The sequence below is a fragment of the Chiloscyllium plagiosum genome, unplaced genomic scaffold (assembly GCF_037043375.1).
Source record: "Chiloscyllium plagiosum isolate Xiang-an unplaced genomic scaffold, Cpla_swu_hap1 HiC_scaffold_22, whole genome shotgun sequence".
Lineage (NCBI taxonomy): Eukaryota > Metazoa > Chordata > Chondrichthyes > Orectolobiformes > Hemiscylliidae > Chiloscyllium > Chiloscyllium plagiosum.
In genome coordinates, this window is record NW_028270160.1 from 22,141,534 (window position 1) to 22,161,587 (window position 20,054).

The 20,054-nt window shown below is 41.8% G+C and overlaps 1 protein-coding gene across 7 annotated transcripts in view; it reads left to right on the forward strand.

Annotated features, from left to right (window-relative positions):
* hspa12a (heat shock protein family A (Hsp70) member 12A) overlaps positions 1-20,054 on the forward strand; it is a 265,691-nt gene that overhangs the window by 207,586 nt on the left and 38,051 nt on the right. For all 7 annotated transcript variants that reach the window (XM_087998838.1, XM_043712818.2, XM_043712820.2 and 4 more), the window contains one exon: positions 12,793-12,979. In XM_087998838.1, coding sequence (XP_087854964.1) covers positions 12,793-12,979 — 187 coding nt within the window. The remainder of the gene's footprint in view (positions 1-12,792; positions 12,980-20,054) is intronic.

Genomic DNA, 20,054 nt, shown 5'->3' on the forward strand with positions numbered 1-20,054 from the left:
ATTATTACCATGCTCATAATCTGGATTACTTTCTCCCCCTAAATCAAAGTTTGCAGCTTTGGTGCCCACCTTTCTTCTTTCACATCTGCAAGCGATAACCCTATGTTATTAGCATTTTTCCTAAAGCAGATGTGACATGGATATAAGAAAAGAATTGCAAATTATGCAGCAGTGTAGCTATCTTATTTGAGTGTTGTCAATGTTTCAGCTAAGGACTTTGATGCTGACAAAGCTCTACATACATTGAATGGCTATTCCAGACAACTGTATCATATGATAACATGTCTCACTGCATTGGATGAAAATACGAGGTGTTGCATTTTGGTAAAATGAGCAAAGGGCAGGATTTTATACAGTTAATGGTAGGGCCCCAGGAGTGTTGTTGAACAGAGAGACCTAGGGGCTCAGGCACATAGTTCTTTGAAAGTTGTGTCACAGGTGGATGGGGTGGTAAAGAAGGCATTTGATATGCTTGTCTTCATTGCTCAGGTCATTGTATGTAGGAGTTGGAATGCCATGTTGCAGTTGTACAGACGTTAGTGAGGCCACATTTGGAGTACTATGTGCAGGTCTGGTCGTACTGCTGTAGGAAGATTATTAACAAACTGGAAGAAAGATTTACAAAGATGTTGCTGGGACTGGAGGCTTTGAGTTATAAGGAGAGGCTGAATAGGCTGCGAGGTTGAAGGGTGACCTTATAATGATTTATAGAATCATGATGGGCATTGATAAGATGACTAGCAAAGGTCCTTTCCCTCGGGTGGGGAAGTTTAAAACTAGCAAGCATACTTCTAAGGTTAGAAGAGAAAGATTTAAAAGGCTCCAGTGGGGCAACCTTTCAATACAGAAGATGTGGAATGAACTGCCAGAGGAAGTGGTACAGTTACAACATTTAAAAGATATTAGACAGGTACATGAAAAGATTTAGACGGATGTGGGCCAAATGTAACCAAATGGGGCTAGTTTAGTTTGGGAAATCGGTCAGTATGGATGGGGTGGAACGAAGGGTCTGTTTCCCTGCTTTATAACTCTATTTTCAAAGAGCAGTGATCAGTAAAGCTCCTAACATTTGCAATCCTTGTGTGTCAAACAGATGGCAAGGAACAATAATGAAGCATGACAAGGCAATCTCTTGGTTTTATGCCACATGTTTTCATTATTACTTTTGCAATCTTTCATGGATTACATTTGGGTGATTTCTGCATTTTAGGTAACATCTGAAATCAACATCAGAAATCTCCTTTTGATGTTGTAATTAGGCTGATTCTTTGTATTGGCTTTATAATTACAGAAGTTGGTTTTATATCTGTTGTGAGATGAATCTGATGTTCATTTGTTTTTATGAAGTAGGCAGTATCTTTGTGTCTTACGGCACTCAGATGTTCAGCAATGTCTATAAGCATATGGTGTACTTGATAAGGCTTCTAAAGCGAGTTGGATTTTGACAAAAGTTATTTTAGAGATGTTTAATGCTGATACTTTTCTCTTGCTTGCTTTGTTGGATTTGCTATGATCTTATTGCAAGGGTGGTTTGCAGTTGTCATGAGGCAATAAAGCGAATTGGTGAGCTTTATTCAAAAATCACCTGTAAAAGTTGTGAAAATCCACAGAATTTAAAGCAAATATAATAAGTTACTGTAATTATAAATGCATTAGACATCAGAATGTTTTTCCCAAAATACTAACTTAAAGGCTCAGAAATTATTGCAATAAAGCAGTGTCTGATTTGTCCTGGCAGAACTACTTTCTTTGGATACGATTTTTTTCCTCTTGTCTTAAAAGAGATTTATCTACAATGCAGTGCTTAAAATGTGTATCTATCGTGATGGTAATTCCTTTGTGGATGCAATCACTTCCTGTACACGATAGACATAGTTGTCTTATTTTGGTGAAGGTAGACACTGAGTAGCAAGTTAATGGAGAGGCAAAGGCCTACTGACATTATTGCTAGACTATTAATCCAAAAGATTAGCTAATGTTCTGCAGACTTGGGTTTGAATCTTGCCACAGCAGAGAGTGGAATTTGAATTCAGTTTTAAAAATAAGTTAGGAATATCTGAAATTAAGAATCAACTGATGACCAAAAAAATCATCTTACTCATTCATGTCCTTCAGGGAAAAAAATCTGCCAGTCTCACCTGAATTGGCCTACATGTGACTCCAGACCCACAACATTGACCCTCAGCTGCCTGCTGAAATGACCTAGCAAGCCATTCAGTTCAAGAGAAGCTAGGAACGGGCAATAAATGTTTGCAATCCTGTGATGCACATAAATCACGAATGAATATTATTAAAAAAAAAGTCACATTGATAAATCTGGTTTCAGCACCAAATTTTAAGCCTAAATTCTAATTCACTTAATTTTAATTTTCCTGGAGGTTTACACTGTCTGCAGTTTTTGTGCTCAAACTATGATTAGACATATTTCTTGTGGAGCTTCCTGCACACATCCTCTGAAGGTAAGGTAGATGCTGGTTTGCAAATAGCAAGTTCTCTGCACATCCTCTGCACAACCAATAACACTGCAGATAATATTTCCCTCATAACTTTAACAGGACCAACTACACTACCATATGTTTCCAATCTTATGGTGAGAGTTCATATGTACTCATTAATAATTACTTAGGTTTGTAGTGATCAATTTGTGTGATTCAAAGTGAATATAACATTAAGTATTAAATAAGTGTAAATCATTTCTGAGAAAATTTATGCTATTTTAAAGTTAAAAAAGGTGTTTATTTATGTATATTGAGCTTTAAGAGATCATAACGTTAATGTAGTTTACAAAAGTAATATTTGTTAGTTAAAACTGGCCAAAAGTTGATTTATTCATAGCTAATCTTTTAATCAATTGAGCACTTAATCCGTTTAGTTAAAAATCACACAACACCAGGCTATAGTCCAACAGGTTTATTTGGAAGCACTAGCTTTTGGAGCGCTTCACAGTGCCTTTTTAACTTTGTGTGATTTTTAACTTTGGATACCGAGTCCAACACTGGCATCTCCAAATCATTAATCCATTTAATATGAATCTGCTTGATAATGTAACTTGTTGTCATAAAAGGATTTATATTCCTTTTATGCAGAGAAGAAAGTCAATAAAGAAGGTGATGCATACAATAAATCTAGCATCTTTATCAATGGACTTCCAAACATAATACAGATTACATTCAAGTTACCTATATTCATAATTAATGATGCAGCTGTGAGAAAGATTTGGTATGCTGCAGTCATTTCTTTCATTTTTTATTTTTGCTATTCATGGTAGGTAAAAGCTATAGTAATTAATAAGTAAGCCAGGAGCTAAAAAATACACCTAAGTTCAAGTTGAGCTGATCAGCAAAGTGCTACGACGATAAGAAGGGGAAAATTTGCAACAGGTCATTCAGAGTTTTGACAGGAAAGGGTGGGAATGGATCCGAAAAGGAAATGAGTCACAACAAGAAATATTCATTTTCTTTCACTTTGAGATTATATAGCATTATGCTAACACTTCTACACATAGATTTTTAGAGCAGCATTTACCACTGCTGTAATATGAAGATGATGTTTAAAAAAACTAGTATAGGATCTAATCTGCAGTTTATGTTTAGCCCACTGTTACCATCACTGTTAGATCACCTTTCTCATTGTTTTTTATTACTTCCACAAATTGACTGATAAAATGTGCAAGTTTCACTAAATATAACTGTTGTAATAGTACAGAAATGCTTCTTTGTCTTTCCTGGGACATGAAAGGTGCGATGCATTTGCAAGGTCTCGTGTTTTCTATCTTTTGTTCCTGTGTTCTTTCTTCAATTTAAATAGAATGCCCAGCATTTAAAGTTGCGGTTTCACTTGTATTTCTATGTGAAATGCATTAGAGTCATAGAGATATACAGCATGGCTACAGACCCTTTCATCTGACTTGTCCATGCTGAATAGATGTTCTAAATTAATCTAGTCCCATGTGCCAGCATTTGGCCCATATCCCTTTAAACCCCTTCCTATTCATGTAACCACCCAGATGCCTTTTAAATGTTGTAATTGTAACAACCTCCACACTTGCTCTGACAGCTCATTAAAAGTTGCTCCTTAGGTCCCTTTTAAATCTTGCTCCTCTCACCTTAAACCTATACCGTGTAGTTTTGGACTCCCCTATCCTGGGGAACAGACTTTTTGGGTATCCATCCTATCCATGCCTCTCATTATTTTATAAACCTTTGTAAAGTTACCCCTTAGCCTCCAATGCGCCAGGGAAAACAGCCCCAAACTATTCAACCCCTCCCTGTAGCTCAAACCCTCCCTGACAACCTTGGCAACATCCTTGGTAAATCTTTTCTAAAGCCTTTCTATAGCAGCGAGACCAGAATTGAATGCAGTACTCCAAAAGTGCCCTAACCATTGTCCTATACAGCTGCAACATGACCTCCCAACTCTGATACTCAATGCACTGACCAATAAAGGCAAGCATACCACATGCCTTCTTCACCATCCTGTCTACCTGCCACTCCACTTTCAAGGAACTATGAACCTGCACGCTTTGTTCAGCACCATTCCCCAGGACCTTAACATTAAGTGTATAAATCCTGCCCTGATTTGCCTTTCTAAATGCAGCACTTCACATTTATCTAAATTAAACTCTATCTGCCACTCCTTGGCCCATCGGTTTATTTGATTAAGATCCCATTGTACTCCGAGGTAATTTTCTTCCCTGTCCACTACACCTCCAATTTTGCTGTCATCTGCAAATTGACTAACCATATCTACTACATTTAGATTCATATAAATGACTAAAAGCAGTGGACCCAGTGGCACATAGAACATAGAACATAGAAGAATACAGCGCAGTACAGGCCCTTTGGCCCTCGATGTTGCGCCGATCCAAGCCCACCTAACCTACACTAGCCCACTATCCTCCATATGCCTATCCAATGCACATTTAAATGCCCATAATGAAGGAGAGTCCACCACTGCTACTGGCAGGGCATTCCATGAACTCACGACTCGCTGAGTAAAGAATCTACCCCTAACATCTGTCCTATACCTACCCCCCCTTAATTTAAAGCTATGCCCCCTTGTAATAGCTGACTCCATACGTGGAAAAAGATTCTCACTGTCGACCCTATCTAAACCCCTAATCATCTTGTACACCTCTATCAAGTCATCCCTAAACCTTCTTTTCTCCAATGAAAACAGCCCCAAGTGCCTCAGCCTTTCCTCATACGATCTTCCTACCATACCAGGCAACATCCTGGTAAACCTCCTCTGCACCCGTTCCAGTGCCTCCACATCCTTCCTATAGTATGGGGACCAAAACTGCACACAATACTCCAGATGCGGCCGCACCAGAGTCTTATACAACTGCAACATTACCTCAGTACTCCGGAACTCAATTCCTCTACCAATAAAAGCCAGTACGCCATATGCCTTCTTCACCGCACTATTTACCTGGGTGGCAACTTTCAAAGATTTGTGTACATGGACACAAATGGCTGGTCACAGGCCTCCAGTCTGAAAAGCATTCCTCCACCACCACTCTGTCTCCTACTTTCTATCCAGTTCTGTTCAAATAGATAATTTTCTCTGTATTCAATGTTTTTAACCTTGTTAACTAGTCTAGCATGTGGAACCTTCAAATGCTTGACTGAAGTCCATATATATCACAACCACTGTTCTGCTCTCGTGAATTCTCTTTGTTACTTCTTCAAAAAATGGCAGTAAAGTTAGTGAGACACTATTTTCGATGCACAAAGCCATGTTTACTATCCTGAATCAGTCCTTGCCTTTTCAAATACATGTAAATCCTATCCCTCAGGATTGCTTCCAGCAATTTGCCCATCACTGATATCAGACTCACCAGAAGCTCCCTGCCTTCTCCTTACTACTTTTTTAAAATATTGGCTCCATGTTAGATACCTTATAGGCTTCTGACACCTTATCTGTGGCTGTCGATGATGCAAGTACTTCAGCAAGGGGCCCAGCAATCACTTCCCTAGCTTCCTGCAAAAATCCACAGTACATCTGATCAGGTCCTGGTGATTTATTGATCTTTATGCCCTTGACATGAAAATTAAAGCACTATAATTAGTGGATTAATGAAAGTAAATTGAGAAATATTCTTCATTTCACTGCTTAGATAAATATGAATACAAATGAATGAACAAAAGTAATTTAACCCAGATTCACACATTTTGTTTTGAATGTGCAAACTCAGAATTAACAAAATAAATGCTCTTGAGAAAGTATTCTTAGAGCTGGTGATCAAAATCTACACATAATTTACCTTATTATGTGTTTTTAAAAAAGTTATTTGCATTACCTAATCACTTAGATGGCTTTTGCAGATTTAGATAGATTGAGAAATCTTTCCATGCCTCATCTTTAATTCCAGAATTCATTAATCGACCTGAAAATGGCATGATTTGCTTGTAAATCTTATTCTGTACTGATTGTGAGTCAAAGTGGATATTTTGATATTTCAATTAGGTTCCTATTAAGATGCATTCACCCCATTTTTGGGGGGAGAGGGTGGATTTAGTAAACTGGGCACAAATGCAACATTTATTGCGAATGTATAGTTCATTCATAACCTGATTTATGGCGTTACCTATCATGGCTTCAGATCTTTTCAAACTCATTGAGAGGCATGCCATTTAGGAATATTAAAATCTCTTTGGTCTCATCAGATGACCATTTGCTTTTGTTGACAATGACACTTCTGGCGACAGAAAACTAACCCAGGAAATAGTTTGTAAGTCAGTATTCTCGAACATCCAGTAGCAATGCGAATAGTAAAGTGTTTTTATCTTTTAATAACACTTCAATCTTCAGCAATATTACGTTTGTTCCCAATCATCTAGTTGCAGTAGGTAGAGAGCATGAGTTTAAGTGCTGACATCAAAATACCATGCAGCCCAGTTAATGGACACCAGCTGCTTAAAGGTCATCTAGGTGGCTGTTCCCAGTGCAAGCATCCACTCCTTTGTCAAGATGTTATCTTTCTAAATGTAACCTAACATTTCAGCTTTAAGACCCCCAACTTGACCACCTGAAAGGCTATTGAACAGATAGTTACCCACTATCCACTATTCAGTAATGCGCCATGGCTTAATTTGTTCATCACCCTGTAGTGATTGGAGCTAGATTAATCTCCTTAACTATGAGTTTCTTGATCTGGGCCAATCAGGAAAGACCCGGCTGACTAATACAACTCGGAGAAGGTGGGAGGGATGGGGTGGCTTGCTGGGTTTGTGGAGGTCTGTATTGTATGCACTGTTTCTTATATAATTGGTCTGTCTTGTATGTACAAGTGTCGTTGTTACTGTTTGTAATGATTGAAACTGGGATTTGAGGTCTGTCCTCATTTCTGTGAAAACTGGTTGAACGTATGGTTTGGGGCTTGGCTTTGTCATTCCTCTCCTTTGTAAATTTGCGGTTTCTCTGTATACAGCTATTAATTTTAATTGTTTTGTAAATTGTGAGTTGTTTAATAAAATACAACTTGGAGATTAGAATCTCCTCAGTTGAGGACTGACTCTGAGCTGGCTGGCCAAAGACAATGTACTGTGCACAAGTAAGTAAAGGGTGATTTGGTGATAGGACATTTGGTGATAGGACATTGTGCAGTTATTTCACACCCCTTCTGCTCCAAAGGATAGTTTGATGTAAAAGTTAAAAATCATATAACACCAGGTTATAGTCCAATAGGTTCAATTGGAAGCACACTAGCTTTCGGAGCGCCGCTCCTTCATCAGGTGATTGTGGAGGACACAATTCTAAGGCACAGAATTAATAGCGAAAATTTACAGTGTGATGTAACTGATAGCTATGTTTGGTACCCATAGGGAGGGCCTCAACCGGGACCTTGGGTCATGTCACATTACAGGTGACCACCATTGCACTATACAAACACACAGACACTCCTACACACACACAGACATGGACACACACGGACACACATATACTCAGACACGCACACAGACACTCACACACACCCTTACAGACACACACACTCCCACACTCACACAGGCATCCTCTCAGAGACTTAGACCACTCTACACTCATGCACACACATATACTCTCTCTCTCACAGACACTCAGAACCCCCCACCCCAGACATGCACACACTCTCCCACACTCACACATGCACCCCTCACAGACTTAAGGCACTCTACACTCACAACACACACATATACACTCTCTCTCTCACACTCACAACTCACAACCCAGAATAGACACACACACACACACAGACAAAGACCCACATGCACACACACATTTTGTGGAGTGAATTTGTACTTGCAGAGTTACATTGTACTCTGCTCAAAAACTATATGAATTCATGTAAAACTCTGTTATCCCACTTTTTAGATTAGAATCAATCTAAACATCATGGCATAGACAGAGAACACAGGGGGCTAACACCTTCAACATATTGTCTAGCTAACACCCATTGTTACACTTAACCTGAGAATGCAACTTTTAAAAAAAGGTTTTGTGATTTACACATGAAAGAAGTGAAACTATCATGATATTCGAACAGATGAAAGACTCAACAGACAATCAAGGTATTTTTCAATGTATAATTTCAGTTACATCACACTGTAAATTTTTGCTATAAATTCTGTGCCTTAGAGCCATGGTAATAGGGGACTCCAGAGTGAGAGGAACTGACCAGGGTTTTTGTGGCAGCAGGTGGGACTTAAGGATGGTGTGTTGCCTTCCTGGTGCCAGGGTTAAAGACATCACAGACAGAGTGCAGGAAATCCTCAAGGACGAAGGTGAAGTGCCAGAGGTGGTGGTATATGTCGGCACAAATGATGTCGGGAAGAAGAGGAGGAGCATACTACAGCGGGACTTCAGAGAACGAGGAAAAAGGCTGAAAAGCAGGACATCCAGGGTGGTTATCTCCGGTTTGCTTCCAATTCCTCGGCTGGTGAGGCCAGAAACAGGGAGATAATGGACTTGAACGTGTGGCTGGGGAACTGGTGCAGGAAGCAAGGATTTAAATTCTTGGATCACTGGGGTATGTTTTGTGGTAAGCATTAATTATACAAGAGAGACGGTTTGCACCTTAATAGGTTAGGGACCAGCATTCTGGCAGGCAGGTTTGCTACTGCAACACAGCTACGTTTAAACTAAGTAGCGGAGGGAGGGGACAAACTGGATGTTTAAGAAGGAAATTGAAGGGAAAGTTAGAACAAGGGAAGTCAAGAAAGACAACTGTATCAATGAAGCAGAAAGCTCAAAAAGGGATCATGCTGCAAGGTTGAGTAAAATAGGAGTTAATGGGAAGGGTGAGGGCAGTAACAAATTAACAATACTATATATGAATGCACGAAGCATTAGAAATAAGATGGATGAGCTTGAGGCTCCTTTGGAAATTGGCAGATACGATATTGTGGGGATAACTGAGACGTGGCTTCAAATGGACAGTAGCCTGGACAAGGCCACACGTGCTATCGTAAGGACAGACTGACGGGCAGAGGGGGTAGGGTGGCCATGTTGGTAAGGGATGATATTCAGTCCCTTGCGTGGGGGGACCTAGAATCAGGGGATGTAGAGTCAGTATGGATAGAGCTGAGAAATTCTAAGGGTAAAATGACCCTCTTGGGAGTTACCAAAAGGCCCCCAAACAGTAGTCTGAATGTCGGATGTAAGTTGAATCAGGAGCTGAAATTGGCCTTCGCAAAGATGTTACTACAGTTGTTATGGGGGATTTCAACATGCAGGTAGACTGGGAGAATCAGGATGGTATTGGACCTCAAGAAAGAGACTTTGTGGAGTGCCTCCAAGATGGATTCTTAGATCAGCTGGTGCTGGAGCCTACCAGGGAGAAGGCAATTCTGGATCTGGTATTGTGCAACTAACCAGAATTGATCATGGACCTCAAAGTGAAGGAGCCATTGGGAAGTAGTGACCATAATACAATATGCTTCAATTTGCAATTTGAGCGGGAGAGGCTACAATCGGAAGTGACAATATTTCTGTTGAATAAAGGGAACTATGGAGCTATGAGGGAGGAGCTGGCCAAAGTTCAATGGTGCAATGCCTTAGCAGGGATGACAGTGGAGGAACAATGGCAGATATTTCTGTGTAGGATCAGTTCATTCCAAAAAGGAAGAAAGATCCTAGGAGGAGGCATGGGTGGCCGTGGCTGATGAGGGAAGTTAAGAAACATATAAAGTTAAAAGAGAAAAAGTATAACATAGCAAAGATAAGTGGGAAAACAGAGGACTGGGAAGCTTTTAAAGAATAATAGAGGATTACTAAGAAGGAAATACTCAGAGAAAAAATGAGGTTAGAAGGTAAACTGGCCAAAAATATAAAGGAGGATAGTAAAAGCTTTTTTAGGTATGTGAAAGGCAAAAATATGGTTAAGACTAAAATTGGGCCCTTGAAGACAGAAACAGGGAATATATTACGGGGAACAAAGAAATGGCAGAAGAATTGAATTGGTACTTCAGATCTGTGTTCACTGGGGAAGACACCAGCAATCTCCCTGAGGTAACAGTGGCTGAAGGACCTGAACTGAAGGGAATTGGTGTTGGAGAGACTATTAGGTCTGAAGGTTGATAAGTCCCCGGGGCCTGATGGTCTACATCCCAGGGTACTGAAGGAGGTGGCTCGAGAATTCGTGGATGCGTTGGTGATTATTTTCCAGAGTTCGATAGATTCGGGATCAGTTCCTGTGGATTGGAGGATGGCTAATGTTGTACCACTTTTTAAGAAAGATGGGAGAGAGAAAGCAGGAAATTATAGACCAGTTAGTCTGACTTCAGTGGTGGGAAAGATGCTGGAGTCTATTATAAAGGATGAAATTACGAAACATCTGGATAGTAGTAACAGGATAGGTCAGAGTCAGCTTGAATTTATGAAGGGGAAATCATGCTTGACTAATCTTCCGGAATTTTTGAGGATGTAACTCTGAAGATGGACAAGGGAGATCCAGTAGATTAGATTAGATTAGATTGCATTACAATGTGGAAACAGGCCCTTTGGCCCAACAAGTTCACGCCGACCCGCCGAAGCGCAACCCACCCACACCCCTACATTTACCCCTTACCTAACACTACGGGCAATTTAGCATGGCCAATTCACCTGACCTGCACATCTTTGGACTGTGGGAGGATACCGGAGCACCCGGAGGAAACCCACGCAGACACGGGAAGAACGTTAAATGTAGTGTACCTGGACTTTCAGAAAGTTTTTGATAAAGTCCCACGTAGGAGGTTAGTGAGCAAAATTAGGGCGCATGGTATGGGGGCAAAGTACTAACTTGGATTGAAAGTTGGTTGGCTGACAGGCAACAAAGAGTAGTGATAAATGGCTCCATTTCGGAATGGCAGGCAGTAACCAGTGGGGTACCGCAGGGATCAGTGCTGGGACCGCAGCTTTTTATAATATATATTAATGATATAGAAGATGGTATTAGTAATAACATTAGCAAATTTGCTGATGATACTAAGCTGGATGGCAGGGTGAAATGTAAGGAGGATGTTAGGAGATTACAGGGTGACCTGGACAGGTTAGGTGAGTGGTCATATGCATGGCAGATGCAGTTAAATGTGGATAAATGTATGGTTATCCACTTTGGTGGCAAGAACAGGAAGGCAGATTACTACCTAAATGTAATCAATTTAGGTAAAGGGGCTGTACAAAGAGATCTGGGTGTTCTTGTACACCAGTCAATGAAGGTAAGCATGCAGGTACAGCAGGTAGTGAAGACGGCTAATAGCATGCTGGCCTTCATAACAAGAAGGATTGAGTATAGAAGCGAAGAGATTCTTCTGCAGCTGTACAGGGCCCTGGTGAGACCACACCTTGAGCACTGTGTGCAGTTCTGGTCTACAAATCTGAGGAAAGACATTCTGGCTATTGAGGGAGTGCAGCGTAGATTCATGAGGTCAATTCCTGGAATGCGGGACTACTTTACGCTGAAAGACTGAAGCGACTAGGCTTGTATACCCTTGAGTTTAGAAGACTGAGAGGGGATCTGATTGAGACATATAAGATTATTAAAGGATTGGACACTCAGGAGGCAGGAAACATGTTTCCGCTGATGGTTGAGTGCCGAACCAGAGGACACAGCTTAAAAATATGGGGTAGACCATTTAGGACAGAGATGAGGAGTAACTTCTTCACCCAGAGAGTGGTGGCTGTGTGGAATGCTCTGCCCCAGAGTGCAGTGGAGGCCCAGTCTCTGGATTCATTTAAGAAAGAGTTGGATAGAGCTCTCAAGGATAGTGGAATCAAGGGTTATGGAGATAAGGCAGGATCAGGATACTGATTAAGGATGATCAATCATGATCATAATGAATGGTGGTGCAGGCTCGAAGGGCAGAATGGCCTACTCCTGCATCTATTGTCTATTGTCTATTGAGTGATTTTTAACTTTGTACACCCCAGTCCAACACCGGCATCTCCAAATCTTGATTTAAAAGGTTTCTGACAAGAAATGATCCACGCCTATCTTTAAGAATTTTGTTTTATTTGAAGTTTAGTGTACACCATTATCAGAAATAAACATCACCACTCTGCTGACTGCTTAGGGTGGATCCCCCAGGGCTTACCTGTAAATTCTTAGTGTATTTTGTTTCCTGTGTGTTTTTGCATTTCGGTGTTTGGGTAATTTAGGCATCACCGATTTTCATTGCTCCCCACTTATCAGCTGTGCTTTTAGGGGCAAAGCTCTAAGCTCTGGAAACCTGTCTCTAATTTTATGTATGGGTTGATCCAACTGTGTAATTCTAAGGTTATGTGCTGCAAAGAGAGCAGCTACAATATCATTGAACTGTTTGTTTTTGTCAGACGATGGGAAGGTGGTGACCCCGGTGTATCCAATCAGAAGACTCCTACAACTATCCTCCTGTCGCCCGACGGAAAGTACCACAGCTTTGGTTATGCAGCCAGGGACTTTTATCATGACCTGGATCCAAATGATTCAAAACAATGGCTCTATTTCGAGAAATTCAAAATGAAGCTCCATACAACCAGTGTAAGTTCCAAATCTTCATTTTATCATTTTAACTTACTTAAGTTAGGAATTTGGTGAATGGAGCTTGTGAGTTGAACCTAAAAAAGCAAAAATGAGCACATGTAGAATTCTGTCCTGTAAAGGCAAAACATTTTCACTGGAAGTTACTGGTAACTCTGGGATTAACTGGAAGACACATGATTTTTTTTATGCTTCCCTGAGGATACCATTTGGGGTTGGGGCTCATTGTTGAGAGTCACCTTGTTGTCTTTCCCTCCAGCCTTTTGCTGTAGGGTTAGTTCCCTGACTTTAACATTATTAGATTACCTACAGTACGGAAACAGGCCCTTCGACCCAACAAGTCCACACCGACCTTCCAAAGAGTAAGCCTTACAGACCCATTCCCCTACCGTATATTTACCCCTGCCTAATGCACCTAACACTGTGGGCAGTTTAGCATGGCCAATTCACTTGGCCTGCACATCTTTTTTTGGATTGTGGGAGGAAACCAGAGCGCGGGGAAAATGCGCAAACTCTATACAGACAGTCGCCCGAGGCAGGAATTGCACCCAGGTCCCTGGCGCTGTGAGGCAGCAGTCCTAACCACTGAACCACTGTGCCGCCCCTCATTCATGATATATAGAGAATACCAACAGAATATTATTTCTGATCTCTATCATCTTGAACTTCGTATGTTTTGTGTTCATCCCTGAAAAGTAAATATTAAGAAATGAAATTGGCAATTAGCTTTGTGGCAATGCAGTGCTACAAAAAGCCCTTTTGATTCTAAGCAAATTCTTGTCTTATAGAGTTGTTCCATGTGTAGTAAGTCTACAATATGTTTTCCACAATACAAGTCTACACAGTCTGACATCTACACTGGAAGAGCTTTAAATTAAAAAGCAATGCATATGTTTTGATGATAATTAATTGGCCTCTTTATTCAAGCCTTATTACTGGGCTATTCAGAAGCAAGCTGACTCAATAGAAAAGTTGAGTCCTTGATTGATTTAAAAATGACCTCTATTACCATCACAGTAAGCTTCCCAATTCTATGCTGAAATCTATCTATAATGGTGGGTGACCTTTCATCTTTTCCACAGTTATAATTAGGATGGAGTTGACCTTTCAGATTAAAGGTGGTGCTCCTATGGTTTAGTTGATCTAGGTTATTTTCTTAAATTACTGCAAACTGAAATTATTTGCTTTGAAATCTATCCATTCAAGTATTAGCAGCCTGTTTTTTTTTGTTGCAAATTATAAGGATCATACCATGTCAGCCTTTTGAAATAGCTGTTAACATGAATCAGTTCCATGCAAAACAGTATTAAAGGCTTCACAGTCTCAAATGTAGTTTTTATCACTGATTTAAGTCATGTTAGAAAAATAATCAAGTGTAGTATGTTTCTTAAAGGTAACGGGGCTTTTGGTTGCAATTAAGATGGAAAATGTTTCTTCATTTTATCTGAAATTCTCAGTAATTTTCAGTAAATAACTTCTTATAGTTATGGATATTATAATTGTGTGGCCCACATACCCTAGCAACTTTGCTTAGAGAGATGACATTTTCTTCCTACCTTGTTTGTAGGGAACTGCAACAATATTCAGCCATTAGCCTGTATGAAATATCATCCAAAAAAAGTGCAAAGAGCTAACTTTTCAGATGAATATTGGAAAGGAACATCAGCTTCAAATGACACACTCAAACTTTCAAAGCCAAGGATGATGAATTTATGGTCACAGGTCAGACCATTACAGGGACCATGTGCAGTTGGTGTTGGCAGCTCACCAACATGACTCTGGCATGTGATCAGTGCTCTCTGTACTATTCATCAGTTGTACACATGCTTGAGGATGGGGAAGGGTCAAGAAGTCAAGCTTAACTGATGCTTTAAATGAAGACAGCATGATTTAAAGAGAAGGCAACTCTTGTTGCACTTTACAATTTCACAAGTGGCAAAACATCTGCAAAAGACCCACAGAGGCCATTCAAGTTCTCCGATGTAGCATTGGAAGCTTTCATTCGAGATACAGTTTGAATAACGGATATGTTGTTCACTCCAGAGGGCAGAAAATCTTCCTGGCAGCACTTCTAACACTAGGATTTGGAGGTTAGGACCAAGAGCTTTGCTCCCTGTATATTGCTGCAATATAGAAATAACCTAAATGAGATCACCAGTGTTATTAAAGTAAGAATACCTCCCTCTCTGTTCACACCAGCATCTAACCACTCAGACCATTTCCCTTCCCCACTTCCATTTACTCTCTTACAATCATTTCACGTCACTCTTTCTCCTTCTTCCACACACATTCTGCACATATTACTCTCACAGCTGTTACAGGGATCTCTTCCTCACATCTTGCACATTACAACCACGTTATTCAACCATGGCAGACCAATTTCCCTAAACAGGACTGTCAATAATATACTGTCAGTTTTCTTGGAAGAAGATGATTATGTGCAAACATTTGGTTCAGAGATTGTGAAGAAGCTGAATCCACTTGCATCCTTTCACCTATGCAAGGCAATGTGCATGGACCATAAGAGAGTCACAATGGTGAACAGTGACAATGCCAGAAGAGTCATTGAATGATTCTTCATATTGCTATCTGTTTCCACTCTTATAATAAGAGTGATAGAGTCATACAGCTGTACAACAATAGACCTTTCAGTCCAATTTGTTCATGCTGACCAGACATCCTAAATAAGTCTAGCTGCATTTGCCAGCATATAGCCCATATCCCTCTAAACTATTCCTATTCATATACCCATCCAGATGCCCTTTAAATGTAATTATACCAATTTCCACCACTTCTCACTTCTGGTACCTCATTCCATAGAAATACCACCTTCTGAATGAAAAACTTGCCCCTTAGATTCCTTTTATATCATTCCCCTCTCACTTTAAATCTGTGCCCTCTAGTTTTGGATTCCATCACCCTGGGGAAAAGACCTTGTCTATTTACCCTATCCATACCTCTCATGATTTTATAAACCTTGCTAAGTTCATTCCTTAGCATTCAAAGCTCCAGGGTAATAGTCCCAGCCTATTCAACCTCTCCCTATAGCTCAAACCTTCCAACCCCGGCAACATCCTTGTAAATCTTTTCTGAACCCTTTGAAGTTTTGCAACATATCTCCTATAGCAGGGAGACCAGAATTGAATGCAGTATTCCAAACGTGGGTGAACCAATATCCTGTAGAGACAGAACAAGAACTCCCAACTCCTCTACTCAATGCACTGACCAATAAAGGCAAGCATATGAAATGCCTCCGTCATTATCTTGTCTACCTGGGTTTCCACTTTCAAGGAACTATGAACCTGCTCTTCAAGGTCTCTTTGTTCAGCACCACTCCCCAGGAACTTACCATTAAGTGTATATAGAAGAATATAGCGCAGTACAGGCCCTTTGGCCCTCGATGTTGCGCCGATCCAAGCCCACCTAACCTACACTAGCCCACTATCCTCCATATGCCTATCCAATGCCCGCTTAAATGCCCATAAAGAGGGAGAGTCCACCACTGCTACTGGCAGTGCATTCCATGAACTCACGACTCGCTGAGTAAAGAATCTACCCCTAACATCTGTCCTATACCTACCACCCCTTAATTTAAAGCCATGCCCCCTCGTAATAGCTGACTCCATACGTGGAAAAAGGTTTTCATGGTCAACCCTATCTAAACCCCTAATCATCTTGTACACCTCTATCAAGTCACCCCTAAACCTTCTTTTCTCCAATGAAAACAACCCCAAGTGCCTCAGCCTTTCCTCATACAATCTTCCTACCATACCAGGCAACATCCTGGTAAACCTCCTCTGCGCCCGTTCCAGTGCCTCCACATCCTTCCTATAGTATGGCGACCAAAACTGCACACAATACTCCAGGTGTGGCCGCACCAGAGTCTTATACAACTGCAACATGATCTCAGGACTCCGGAACTCAATTCCTCGACCAATAAAAGCCAGTACGCCATATGCCTTCTTCACCGCACTATTTACCTGGGTGGCAACTTTCAAAGATCTGTGTACATGAACACCAAGATCCCTCTGCTCATCCACACTACCAAGTATCCGACCATTAGCCCAGTACCCCATCTTTTTGTTACTCTTACCAAAGTGAATCACCTCAGACTTAGCTACATTGAACTCCATTTGCCACCTTTCTGCCCAGTTCTGCAGCTTATCTATATCCTGCTGTAAACTGCCACATCCTTTCTCACTGTCAACAACTCCTCCGACTTTTGTATCATCCGCAAACTTGCTCACCCAACCTTCTAGCCCCTCCTCCAGGTCATTTATAAAAATGACAAACAGCAATGGTCCCAAAACAGATCCTTGCGGAACACCGCTAGTAACGGCACTCCAAGATGAACCTTTACCATCAACTACTACCCTCTGTCTTCTTCCAGCCAGCCAATTCCTAATCCAAACCTCCAACTCACCCTCAATGCCATACCTCCGTATTTTTTGAAGTAGCCTACCATGGGGAACCTTATCAAACGCCTTACTAAAATCCATATACACCACATCTACCGCTTTCCCCTCGTCCACCTCCTTAGTCACCTTCTCAAAGAATTCAATAAGGTTTGTGAGGCACGACCTGCCCTTCACAAAACCATGCTGACTATCCTTGATCACATTATTCCTATCCAGATGTTCATAAATCCTATCCCTTACAATTCTCTCTAAGACTTTGCCCACAACAGAAGTGAGACTTACCGGCCTAAACTTACTAGGGTTATCCCTACTCCCCTTTTTGAACAAGGGAACCACATTTGCTATCCTCCAGTCTTCTGGTACTACTCCTGTAGACAACGAGGACATAAAAATCAAGGCCAATGGCTCTGCAATCTCCTCCCTTGCTTCCCAGAGAATCCTAGGATAAATGCGATCAGGCCCAGGGGACTTATCTATTTTCACCCTTTCCAGAATTTCCAACACCTCTTCCCTACATACCTCAAAGCCATTCATTCTACTTAATTGTGACTCAGTATTCACATCGGCAACAATGTCCTGTTCCTGAGTGAATACTGACGAAAAGTATTCATTCAGTGTCTCCCCAATCTCTTCAGCCTCCACACGCAACTTCCCACTACTATCCTTGACTGGACCTATTCCTACCCTAGTCATTCTTTTATTCCTGACATACCTATAGAAAGCCTTAGGGTTTGCCCTAATCCTACCAACTAAGGACCTTTCATGTCCCCTCCTTGCTGCTCTTAGCTCTCTCTTCAGGTCCTTCCTGGCTACCTTATAACTCTCAATCGCCCCAATTGAACCTTCACGCCTCATCTTTACATAGGCCGCCCTCTTCCATTTAACAAGGGATTCCAATTCCTTATTAAACCACGGCTCCCTCACACGACCCTTTCCTCCCTGCCTGACAGGTACATACTTATCAAGGACACTCAATAGTTGCTCCTTGAACAAGCTCCACATATCAATTACGCCCTTGCCTTGAAGCCTACTTTTCCAAGCCACGCATCCTAAGTCATGCCTCACCGCATCATAATTTCCTTGCCCCCAGCTATAACTCTTGCCCTGCAGTGCACACTTATCCCTCTCCATCACTAGAGTAAAAGTCACCGAATTGTGGTCACTGTCCCCAAAGTGTTCACCTACCTCTAATTCTAACACCTGGCCTGGTTCGTTACCCAGAACCAAATCCAGTATGGCCTCACCTCTTGTTGGCCTATATTGTGTCAGGAAACCCTCCTGCACACATTGGACAAACACCGACCCATCTAACGAACTAGAGCTATAGCTTTCCCAATCAATATCAGGAAAGTTAAAGTCCCCCATAACAACCACCCTATTACTTTCACTCTTCTCTTGAATCATCCTCGCAATCCTTTCTTCTACGTTTCTAGGACTATTAGGAGGCCTGTAAAAAACTCCTAACAGGGTGAGCTCACCTTTCCTATTCCTAACCTCAGCCCAAACTATCTCAGATGGCGAGTCTTCATCCATCGTCCTTTCCACCGCTGTAATACGATCTTTGACAAGCAATGCCACACCTCCCCCTCTTTTACCCCCACCTCTGACCCTACTAAAACATTTAAACCCTGGAACCTGCAACAGCCAATCCTGTCCCTGTTCTACCCATGTCTCCGTAATAGCCACAACATCGAAGTCCCAGGTACCAACCCACGCTACAAGTTCACCTACCTTATTTCGTATACTTCTTGCATTGAAGTATACACACTTCAAGCCACTTTCCTGTTTACAGGCACCCTCCTTTGAGATTGATGCCATGTTCCTAACCTCCCTACACTCCAGGTCCTGCACCCTAAAGCTACAGTCTTGGTTCCCATGCCCCTGCAGAGTTAGTTTAAACCCCCCTCAAGAGCACTAGCAAACCTCCCGCCAAGGATACTGGTGCCCCTCAGGTTCAGGTGTAGACCATCCTGTTTATAGAGGTCCCACCTTCCCCAGAAAGAACCCCAGTTATCCAAATACCGGAATCCCTCCCTCCTGCACCATCCCTGTAGCCACGCATTTTACTGTTCTCTCTCCCTATTCCTCGACTCTCTATCACATGGCACGGGTAACAAACCAGAGACAACAACTCTGTTCGTTCTAACTCTGAGCTTCCAACCTAGCTCCCTGAAAGCCTGCCTAACATCCTCAGCCCTCCTCCTACCTATGTCATTGGTGCCAATGTGGACCACGACTTCGGGTTGCTCCCCCTCCCCCTTAAGGACCCGGAAAACACGATCAGAGACATCACGTACCCTTGCACCTAGGAGGCAACATACCAAACGTGAGTCTCTCTCGTTCCCACAAAACCGCCTATCTGTGCCCCGAACTATCGAGTCCCCAATTACTATTGCTCTGCTCTTCTCCACCCTTCCCTTCTGAGCAACGGGGACAGGCTCCGTGCCAGAGGCCTGAGACCCATTATTTACCCCTGGTAAGTCGTCCCCCCCCACAAGTATCCAAAACGGTATACTTGTTCTTGAGGGGAACGGCCGCAGGGGGTCCCTGCACTGGCTGCTTCCTCCCAGTCCCCCTCACTGTCACCCATCTGTCTGCAATCTTTGGAGTTACTACTTCCCTAAAGCTCCGATCTATGACCCCCTCTGCCTCCCGAA